General features: G+C 66.8%; 1 protein-coding gene across 2 annotated transcripts; it reads left to right on the forward strand.

Annotated features, from left to right (window-relative positions):
* Positions 1-6,752: 6,752 nt before the first annotated feature.
* On the forward strand, positions 6,753-8,494 carry CRIP1 (cysteine rich protein 1). Of its 2 annotated transcripts, XM_029238967.1 has the most exons (5): positions 6,753-6,985; positions 7,887-7,981; positions 8,053-8,110; positions 8,191-8,237; positions 8,362-8,494. In XM_029238967.1, the coding sequence occupies exons 1-4, from the start codon at positions 6,946-6,948 to the stop codon at positions 8,229-8,231; spliced, it is 234 nt and encodes a 77-aa protein (XP_029094800.1). In that variant the 5' UTR covers positions 6,753-6,945; the 3' UTR covers positions 8,232-8,237; positions 8,362-8,494. The 2 variants fall into 2 exon arrangements, with proteins under 2 accessions (XP_029094800.1, XP_029094799.1); XM_029238966.1 differs by lacking the exon at positions 6,753-6,985 and having other exon boundaries at positions 7,017-7,981.
* Positions 8,495-10,901: the final 2,407 nt, after the last annotated feature.

Consider the following 10,901-nt stretch of genomic DNA (forward strand, 5'->3'; position numbering starts at 1 on the left):
GGGACCAGACTAGCTGGACGTGGGGAGGGTGGGAGGCATCCGGGGGTGGGGTCCTGGTCCCCAGACATGGGCACCAAAACCAGGGGGTCCTCTGATCCATCAGAGACCCAGAGGGAGAGGTCAGCCTCGGGAAAGAGCAGAGGGCATGGCATGTGGAGGGAGAGGGGGCAGGTGACCAGAGGAGGGGTCCTCTGCAGGGGGAGAAGCCGGTGAAGGGTGGTCAGGGACGAGGTGGGCCTTCAGCCCAGGAGGAGCCTGGAAGTACAGAGGGTTTAGGGGGAGTGAGGCTGAGCGTGGTCGGCCGGCCCCAGCATTGGTGGGAGCCCAGGGACAGAATGTGGGCAGTCTGAAGGAGGGGCCTAGGGGCTCCTGCCTGAACAGCATTCCTGCATCTGGGCTTGCAGTGTTGATGGAGTCACCTCTGGCCTCCCCAGTCTGTCCAGGCTCTGCCTTTGCAACCGGGAACTCTCAGTAGCTGGGAGGAGGCCTCTCCTCCTCGTCTGCCTTCCCTTTACCTGCTGGCTCCCGGGAAGCCCACCAGAGGGCGCCCCTTCTCTTCCACGCTGGGCGCGGGGGCAGAACCCTCGGAGACCTGCCCTCCAGTGCTCAGCCCTGCCCTGGCCTGCTCCCAGCACCCCACCCCCAGATGCCTCGCCCTCCCCGAGCCAGGAGCATCATCCGGGCCTGCTCAGTCTGGGCCCGTGTCCCCAGCACCATAGGCAGCCGGCTCCCCACGTGCCCTGCCCCAAGGAAAGCTCCCAGCGCCCCAGCCCGTGGCACAGGCCCGTGCCTGGCCCGCCCTCCAGTACGCGGGCCCAGACACAGCTGATCCTGGGTGCCCGGCTCATTGTCCCTCGAGCAGCCATCCGTGTCCCTGGGGTGGAGGGCCGGCTCCTGGTGTCTGCAGTGCCAAGCCGCCCTCCTCCTGGCCAGTCCAGGCGCCCAGCGTGGGCGGCAGCGTCTCCTCGTACCTGGCCGGCGCCTGGAGCGCAGCCAGGATGTGCAGGGTGGGTCGGCCTGCCCTGGGGGTGGGAGGCGCTGGAGCAGGTGCCCCAAGGGCGCCCAGTTCCCACCCCAGGCAGAGGGGAGGTTCGGGCAAGCACGCTCGGAGGAGGGGCTGGGACAACACCCCTCCACATTCCCACATCCCTCCCGCCAGCACGAGGCTCCTTGGTTGGGGGGTCGTTTGGGGGAGAACTCAGGCTTCCCTGAGCACCCCAGGCCCGCCCTCGCTGAGGGCTCCCGGTGTCGGATGGGAAATTCCTGTCGTCCGGCCGGTTAGGGGCTGCAGAGAGCACAGCCGGGACCCCTCCCCCAGGAGGCTCCAGGGGAAACTGCGTAGGGGAAGACTTGATCTGCGGCACGCCCTTCCCCAAAACCCGGGGAAGGGCGGGGCGTATTCTCGTGTGAAGGCCCGCCCTGGGGGGGTGGGGCGAGGGCTGCCGGGGTCGCCTGGAGGGAGGATCGGCCCGGCCCTGCCAGGGACGCAGTGCCCTCCCACTGCCGGGCTCTGGCCCGGGAGGGCGCGTTCCACTTCCTGCGTGCGGAGGGGGTCGCGCCTCCGTGTTTGTTTCCGCGGGGTTGTCATGGAAATCGGGGCGGGGCCGCGGGTGGCCCTGCGCTGCCGGGGCTCCCTTGGTGACACTAGCTCCAGGAAGCCTCCCCACAAGCCAGGTGTTTCCTCGGGCGCCCCTGCAAGACGCAGGGGAGGCCTGTACGGTGTGCCGCCTTCTCCACCTCCCCGCCCCCCGCCCGGCCTCCACCCCAACTCCTCCAGCCCGGTCCCAGCCAGTTGAGGCGGCCCTGAAATGCCATCTAACCACCTCCGTTCCATCCAGAACCCCAGGGCTGGGCACAGCGCCCTGGCCTCCTCCACCATCTTGCTCCCCAGCTGTACCCCACCTCCCACCGGTCCAGTCTTCCCCACTTCCTTGCCAGGACCCTCCAAGACCCACCCTGCACCCCATTTCAGACCTGGGCCCTAGCTGGTACCCCCACCCACCAGGCATCTCTGTGGGGACTGCAGCTCCCTCGGCCCCCACTTCCCTGAGGCCCAGAATCCCCTGCCCTAGACCCCCAGCCCCTCTCCCTCCACCTTCCCCTGGGCCAGTGACCCACCAGTGCCAGCCCTCTGCTGTTGGAGGCTCCCTGGGGACCCCACCCAGCTAGGCTAGCCTGGCTGAGCTTCTCTAGGCCTGAGGGAGCATGACCTTTTTCCAAGCACCAGCGCACTGGTCACGGGCTGTGGCCCCCTGGGTGCTAAGGGTCAGGAAGTCACCTAGTGCCTGTGACCCCGGCTCTGGGCCTCTGGGAGCTGGGACAGGCAAGGACTGGCGGGAGACCGGGGCGGCCAGGTGTGGGCAGCACGTTTTCTCAGGGCCCAGCTGGCTGCAGGGGTGGGTTTGTGGCCATGAACGTGCCCAGCTGCTGGACTGAGGAGGCTGGAGTTTGAGGCGGTGCTTCATGGGCCTTGGCTCCAGGGCAGAGATTCCTGGAACCAGGCTCAGCCTGGGGTGGGGGGAGGGGGAGGGGGAGGGCAGGGCGGACTGAGGGAACTCAAGGTTGTAGGTGCCCCCATCCCTCCACCCCAGCCCCTCTGCATCCCGCGCCTGCTTCCAGCAGAGGAGGAGGGGGGCCTTCTCCTACCCTGGCCAGGCCGTGGCCTGGTGGAAAAGATCAGCGTCCTTCTGGGAAAGCACAGAGTCCGTTCCCTTCCCCAGCCCCAGGGCCGCCCGGGGCAGGACCGCGGGCCAGACAAGGGGCCCCGGGAGACAAGCTGTTAAAAATAGGCCCTGGGAATGTCTGAGTCTCCACGACTCAGCCTCAGCCGGGCCTGGGGGAAGGGCAGGGAGGGGTGGACTCTGGGGGCAGGAAGCCAGCTCTGGCCCAGGGCTCAGCAGTGGTCCTGGAGCACATGTTGGCCCTGCAGGGCATCTGGGTGCAGGAACACCAGACAGGCCCTGCTGGCCTCCAGCCCTAGCAGGGGACATCCTTACACCTGTCCACACTGAGGAGGGGGCCCAGAGACTGGGGCGCTGGGCACTGGGTGGGGGCTTTGAGAATGGTAGGGAAGAGGCCAGAGGCAAGTGTCACAGTGTATGGCGTGGGGGGGGGGGGCCGGGGGGGTTGTCTGTCCAGCCCTGAGGGGCAGAGCTCTCCTGGTGGATCCTTCAGCAGTCACCGGGGCCCAGCCCTGCCTTCACCAATTCTCCCGGCGCCTGGAGCCCAGGCAAGCCCTGCCCTGGGGCCCCAGCCTGGCCCTCTCCATCCAGAATTCTGCGGCAGGGCAGGGTCCTGCCCGGTTCCCATCTGGGTCTCCCGCTGAGCCTGGGTGGAGCTTCAGCAGGCGAGGGCGCGGGAGTGCGCAGAGAGAGGGTGAGCGTATGGAGGTGGCCTTGGCCAGGCAGCCAGAACTCCGCAGTGACCTCCCCCCCGGTCTCAGGGCCCTGGATGCCCTTAGGCTGGCTTGGGGCAGGGTGGACATTCTGGGCACAGAGCAGCCTGGGGCAAGTAGCCGTCCTGGCCGCTGTCCCTCACACTCCAGACGCAGCCCCTGTGCCTCCAGCCAGCGCTGGGAGGGAGAAGAGCGCAGGGCCATGGTGCTGGTAGCGCCGGGGCGGGCCGCATCTTGGGGTGTGCGAGGTGCTTCACTCTGTACCTTCCATGGGTTTGTGTAGCAAATGCCACTAGGGCCCCAAAAGAGTAAGGAAAGGGGTGGAGGGCCAGGCAAGGCAGATCTGGGCCTTGAACTGGACCAGTGGTCCCGAGTCTGGTTGACCTTGGGCCAGGCCATTGCCACTCCCCCACAAGTGCATCCTGGGCAGGTGAGCCCATGGAAGCAAGAAGCCTGTTCCTGGAGGGGCTGTCAGGGCCCTGATGGGCACCCAGTCAAGCCTCAAATGGGGGTGTGCCTGGCCATAGAGTCTAGGGGGCTGAAGGATCTGTCCACCCACCACAGTCCCCCAGTGCTGGGGGGGTCTGCAGCTGGAGGGGTCCCCACCGCCACAGGTGGGCAGGACAGACAGGGAGCTGGGGGAGTTGAAGGGGCACGTCAGTCTGTGACTGAAACTTTGGGACGGTTCCAGGCAGTGTGTGTGTGTGTGTGTGTGTGTGTGTGTGTGTGTGTGTGTGTGTCTGGAAAAACCGTGCTATGTAGCAACCAGAGGGCAACGCCCATGGCCCTCGGTCCCCCCCTGGCATCCTCCCCACAGGGGCCCGTGCTGTGACCATGGCAATGGCAATAACAGCGGGGAAGGCCAAGAAGAGATTCATCACCCTGCTTTTCAAGGGGGGGGGCTCTCAGCTCCCCCCACCCCCAGGGTCAGGCGGGCTTGGAGTCCCAGTGTTGGTGGTGTGGAGGCGTCATCCCTGGGGCCAGGTGTGTGGAGGGCAGACAAGCTGGCTCACAGCCCCACCTGGCCCGGAGCCCTGAGTGGGCTGGGGGTGTGGGCCGGGCAGAAACATGGGAAGGCAGCTGCTCAGAGAAGGGCCTCGTGCACGCATGCCCCGAGAGACACCCTGATGGATACGCCCACCCAGGAAGGCACTGGGACACACGCGTGCGCATCCAGGCAACCTGTCGGTCACTGTCCCCCTCCAGCTCATCATCCCGGTGGAGTTGACCTCTGCCCGGCACACCCATGGGGCAGCCTTCTCAGGGATCTGCAAGGCGGTGCGTGCAACACGTGTGGCCTGATGCCCAGGATCTGCTGTGACAGACGCCCGCCTACCCCAGAGTGTCCTGCCCCGTGCCCCCTGCCCACGCGGTCCTCTCCATCACCAGGGGCCTTTGCCCTTCCTCCCCTCTCGCTGCTTCTACCTGTCTGCATTTCCTAGCTGTGTCTGTGTCTCCGTGTGCCCCGTCCACCCCCCCACCCCCCGGCACTCTCCTGCTTTCTTTCCTGCCCACCTTGCTCTCTGGATCATGGAGCCAGGAGATGAGGGAAGCCAGGACCACCTCCTGTTCCTGGCCTGGCCTGGTGGCATCAGGTGCAGGCCAAGGAGACACCAAGGGCCGGGTGGGGGTGGTGGGGAGGTCGGGCCGGTGGTGTCGGCTCCAGAAACCATGCTGAGGTGCCCCTGTGCCAGGCAGAGAGGGTGTTGAGGCTCCGGGCCCGGAGCAGGCTGGGCTGGGGCTCCACCAGTGCAGGGCAGGGCGTGCACCGCCTCCTGAGGGCAGCGGGCAGCCGGGCACCGGGGCTACCCACCTTGTGGACCCCGGAGCTTGCACAGCTCCGGGGGGGGGGCAGAACTATGGCCTCAGAGAGGGGGTCCCAGGGAGGTGGGAGTGACTGGAGAGCGGTGTGGGGGGCCCGCCGCGGGAGTGTGGGGTCCAGCGGGCCGTCCTCCTCACCAAGGCTGGGGTGCGGCCGGCCTCCCTGACCCTTGAAGGCTGGGAGCTCTCACCGCCACTCCGACCCGGGCCTGGTGGGGCGCCGTCGGGGTGGAGGCAGCCACGGCTTCCACTCCTGGTCCCGTTGCCAGACCCTGGGGGGTGGGGGTGGGGGGCTGCTCGCAGCGGGTGGTAAGGGTGAGGGCGTCACTGTGTGGGGAGGCCGGAGCTCCTGGGCCCTGTCAGAGGATGGTCTCCAGCACCCTCCATGGGGACAGGGCCTGGACAGGCCCAGAGATGACGTTTTGTTTGGCGAGATGGGTGTGTTGAGGGCACATGAGGACGCTGGTAAAGCTTCAGGGTGTAGGATGGAGACACGGCTAGGGAGGTGACCTGGGTGACAGTGATGGAGGAGGGTTGGCCCAGGCAGAGTCCTACAGGGCACAGAGCACTGGGACCCCACCCAGGCCTCCACCTCAGCCTGGGCTAAGGGGCAGATGGGAGGCCGGCCAGCCGCCTCCCCTCGAGGGCCCCACCCCCTTGAGATGCAGGCCTCTCCGCTGGTCCGCAGAGGCTGGCCTAGGACCCCGCAGCCCGCGAGAGAGCCAGCCCCCTAGGTCTTCCCCCATTCCTGGGGCAGGTGGGGTCCGCGGTCTCTGCCTGGCACGGCGGAGGCTCCAGGGCCGCTCCCGCTTTCCTTGGACGAACGACTTGGACCGCTCTGCACTCGGCGCTTCCCGCAGAGATAAAGACCCCTCCCCCGCTGGCCCCGGCATCTCCCAGACAGCCTGGGCCGGCCTGGGCGTCGCCGCATCCACTTCCCGCCACAGAACCCCCAGCCCCTGCAGCCGATGGCTGTCCCCGTGGAGAAAAGGGATGCCCCGTCGCAGAGTCCCCTCTTCTGAATACCCTGGGGACGTTCCTGCTGCGGTCCGATGGACTTCCAGGGGCGGGTCTGAGGTGGGGCGCGTGAGAGAGACCGGTATGTCCCTCGGGGGTGGGGAACTGGGGCGGGGCGGAGCGGGGCGGTCCTCCTGGCCCCGCGCGTGATGGAGGCCGCGGGGAGTTCCTGGGGGAGGGCTACCAGGCTGAGACTCCCCTGGCAGGTGTCCCCAAACCTCCATCGGGGGAAGGGGACACGCTGGTTTGCATCTCTTTGCATTTTAGAGGTGACCGGTTCCCTCCCTGGCTCCGGCATATCTGGGGCTGGGGGTGGAGTGCTCCCTCCTGCTCTTGGGGAGCCCACTGCCCCAGATCCTGGACCCGGCGAGTCCAGAGTCCAGGGCGAGGGGCGGGGCTCCTCCGGGTGCTCCAGCCCCGCCCCTTCAGTGAGTCCCCACGGATCTCCTGCACTGCTCGGATCACGCTCTGTCGTCGGCTAGGCCCGGGTCGTACCCCAAAGCGGGCGTGGACCAGATGACCTTTCTCGGTCTGCTGGCTTGGGTCCGAGGCCTCCGGGCCCAAGTCCAGGGCTCAGGGGGCGGGGCGCTAGGGGCGGGTCCCAAAGGGGCGGGGTCCCGGGGTGCTTGAAAGGCGAGGACCTGGCGCGACCCACCCAGTCCCGCGCTCCGCTCTGCTCCCGCTCAGCCACTCGACCCGGACCCGGCGCCACCATGCCCAAGTGCCCCAAGTGCAACAAGGAGGTGTACTTTGGTGAGCGCACTCCACCCCCACCCTCCCCGGCTCGAACTGTGGGTCCCTGAGCCGCCCCACGCGGAAGCGCGGCCCAGGGTCCCCGCCGCGGGGCCGCTCCGGTGGGCCGGGGGCGCAGGGGGACTTGGGGCACCGCCTCGGGGCGACGCCTCAGCCTTGCCCGCGGCCGCCTGGATGTGCGGGTCGGGACCCCTGCGTCGGACGGCCCTCCATCTCTGTGCCCCGCTGTCTCTCCGGGTCCCTCTGGGCCTCCCGTCTCTGAGTCTGCCCGTCTCTGGGTCTCCCGTCTCCGGGTTCCGCTCTCTAGCCTCCTCTCGCGCGCGCCCTGGGCGGGGACCCCGAGGGGTAGGAAGGAACGCGGGGCTCTGGCCGCCCCTCCCAGCGCTAAGTAGAAACACACGCGGAAACCGGCGTCCCGGGCGCGAGACCAGGCGCGCTCAGATCCCGGGCGCCGCCTTCCTGTCCCGCGCCCCGGGGCCCACCCAGGGGAAGGGCAGGAGGAGGTGGGAAGTCCCCCCGCCTCGCCACGGGGAAGGGCGCCCCTTACGCCCCACCGCCGTCACCGGTGCAGAGGCGGAGGGCTCAACCCGGTAGCCGGCCCGGGTCCCGACCCGAGGCCCCCTCGCCTTCTCCTGCAGCCCCACCCAAGCCCTCAGGGGCGCGCTCAGGACCGGCGCCCACCCCCGCTAGTTGGGCGGGACTGGTTGGGGACTGGAGGTGCCCCTCTCCCCCCGTGGGGCACAGGTGCCGCTGAGACCTTGGATGGGCCACCGGGCATGCGTGGGCGAGGCCTTGAGCAGAGGTGGCTGGAGAAGGCGCTGTGCGAGCAGGTGGGTGTGCCCCGTGTCCCAGGAGCAGTGTCTCACCTCACGGGGCGGGGGGCATGTCTGTCCCTCTGCAGCTGAGCGGGTGACCTCCCTGGGGAAGGACTGGCATCGCCCTTGCCTTAAGTGTGAGAAATGTGGAAAGACGCTGACCTCGGGGTCTCACGCCGAGGTAGGTGGGGCCTGGAGGGAGGCGGGGGCATGGGGGAGGGGTGACAGGCCCTCATGCGCCTCTCTCTGCAGCATGAAGGCAAGCCCTATTGCAACCACCCCTGCTACGCGGCCATGTTCGGCCCCAAAGGTATGCTCCCCGCAGCCCCCACCTGACCCTGACCTCCACAGCCCCTGGCCACCCCTAACCCGCCCACTGCTTCTCCGCAGGCTTCGGACGCGGTGGGGCAGAGAGCCACACTTTCAAGTAAACCCAGGTACACCCCCATCCCCCTCGCCCTGCCCAGCCCAGCCAGCCCTGAGAGTGGGGTCCCCCACCCTGAGTGCGGTCCGACCACTCCTGGGGCTTGCACTCACCTCTGTCCCTGTCTCTCTGCACAGGTTTTGGAGACCCCATCCCTGGCTGCCCGCCGGGCCGCTGCCCCTCGAGGCCGATGGCAGGCCCTCCCCACAGGCACCTGGGGCTCCCCTGTAGACCCTCAGGCCCTCAATAAACCCGGACACTTGGAAGACCTACTTGTGTGTGCACTTCACTGGGGGAACAGTGCAGGGGGCTGCAGCCTGCCGGGCACTTGCTCTTCCTGCTGCAGCCAGCCTTGCTGCCCACTGCCCTGGTGGGGGTGGGGGTACTCTGCCAGGGAGCCACCCTGGACAGCCCCGCGTTCAGCCCTTCAGATGCCCCAGCCCTCCTCTGCAGCTCTGGGATTGGTCAGCGGGAACATGAGGCTGCAGGGTGAATCCGCTGAGCTGGTTCCGTTTTTTGAGAAGCTTTGGGGAGCTGTGGTGGGGAGCCCTCTCCTGCCCTCTCCACTTCCTGCTGCTCCTCCCTTGTCCCCATCCCCCATCGCCACCCTGCCGGACTGGGCCAGCCGAGCATCCACCCAGACACCTCATCTGCCCCTGCGCCATGCCCAGGGACTAGCAGGTGGCCGGCTGCCCAGTAGGGACTAGCAAGTGGCCGGCTGCCCGACGGGGACTTTGAGGTGAGGACTGGCTGGGCGGCAACGGCTAGGGGCTTTCTGAAAACTCCTGTTTCCGTTCAGGGAGCAGCTGCAGACTGGGCCACCCTCAGAGCCCTCGCCGTTCCCCCCCACTGGCCACTCACACTCCGGCCCTGGCAGATGGCCACTGTCCCAGGGCTCGGCTGATCTAAGGAGCCCAGAGAGGTCATCTCAGCCTTGCAAATGGCCTCAGCCCTGCCCCATGGCTTGGCTGGGGGTCCGGCAGGCCTGAGCTGGACAGGCGTGGGGGGCCCCAGGGTGGTGTGTGGGGTCACGTGCGCATGTGCATGCGTGTGTGTGCGCGTGAGATTTGTGTGATTCATAGAGTTCCAAGGGGTGGGAGCTGGAGTGCTTCTGGGGACAGATGCAATTCAGCGGGGGAGGCAGGAACAGAGGATACTAAGTGAGGCCCGGTTTCTCAGTGGTGGGGTGCGGGGGGTGGAGGTGTCATCTGGGGGCCCAGCAGCTAAGGGCTTGTGGCCAGAGCAGGCACAGAGGGGGGAGTGGGTGCACCGGAAGGTTCGCGCTGAGCTGCTGGGAGGTGGCCCTGAAAAGGCAGCAGAAACCCCTGGCCCCTCCGCCACCGCGTGGCTCAGTCTGGGTGTGGGGGGCAGACTTGGAGTGAGCGCTTAGAGCGCTGAGGCCCACAGGGAGAGTGGGTCAGCCAGGCCTCAGGCTGGGGAGGAAGGCACTCCGAGCAGAAGGCCCAGCAGGTGCAAAGGCCGGAGAGGGAAAGGGCTCATCGGGTTCCAGACCCAATGCATCAGGAACCATATTGGGCGAAGGCTCCAGGGTGCTATGGCAGGCCTTAGCAGCATGGCCTCTGAGCTGTGGAGACAGAAGGCAGGGCCAGACTGGAGGCCTGTGCTGGTCCCAGCCCCAGCTCAGGAGGGGACTGGAGGGGACTGAAGGTGAGGTGAGGGGCAGACAGCAATACCCCCGTGCCCGTGGGGGAGGAGGGCTCTCGGGAGGTAAGCTGCCCTGGCACTTGTCAGGTGGCCACTGAGACAGCCTCCTGGGGTGGGGGTGCCCGGGTCAGAGGCCAAGTTCTGGAGAATGGGTTAGTTCTGGGGGGACACAGGGAGTGAGCAGCTGCTGTGCCTGAGACGGCAGGGGGGGCTGGTGGGGTGGGGGCGGGAAAAGGTGAACACCAGGCGGAAGGTGGGGCGTCAGGCGTGACCGCACTTCCTGTGGGCTTGGTGAGGGCTGGAGGGGGGCTTGTCTGGGGAGCACTTGGGATCCAGGGAGGCCTGCTTCCTTTCTCTTCATCACTTCTCTTTCCCTTCTTCTCTCCTTCCTTCACTCTGTCCTCTTTACAGCTTTATTGGGGTATAATTTCATACCGTAAAACTCACCTATGCACATTCGATGCTTTTTAACCAGTTCACAGAGCTCTGCAACCGTCACCACAATCCAGTTCTAAACCATTCTCTTTAACCACAAAAATTCCCTCATGCCCATCTGCTGCCACTCCCCAGTCCTGGTCTCTTTCCAGGCCACCACTACCTGCCTCCTGTCTCTGTACACTTGCTTTTCTGGACACTTCCTATAGATGAAAGGTACGTACAACATAGTGTTTTGCATCTGCCCTCCTCTGTGTCTGCGCTTCCCGGCACTTTGGCCCGCCATCAGTGGTGCCGAGAGGGTTCCGTCCTAGGGCTGACTGCCCAGCTGGCGGCCTTTTGGGTTGTTTCGGTTTGGCTGTTATGAACAGAGCTGCCTGGAACGTCCGTGAGCGGGAACACGAGTCCTCACAGGTTCCGGGCACTGGAACTGTGGGGTCGTCTGGTAGACAAGTCTAGCTCTGAAAGAACCGCCAAACTGCTTTCCAAAGTGGCTGTGCGGATACTCCTTTGAAGACTGTCTCTTCAATGGCAGGAAGGAGAGGCTGAAGGTGCAGGGCAGAGGGAGGCCGGGGTG

Source organism: Monodon monoceros, unplaced genomic scaffold (genome assembly GCF_005190385.1).
Source record: "Monodon monoceros isolate NGI ecotype Baffin Bay Population unplaced genomic scaffold, NGI_Narwhal_1 Super_Scaffold_21, whole genome shotgun sequence".
Classification (NCBI taxonomy): domain Eukaryota; kingdom Metazoa; phylum Chordata; class Mammalia; order Artiodactyla; family Monodontidae; genus Monodon; species Monodon monoceros.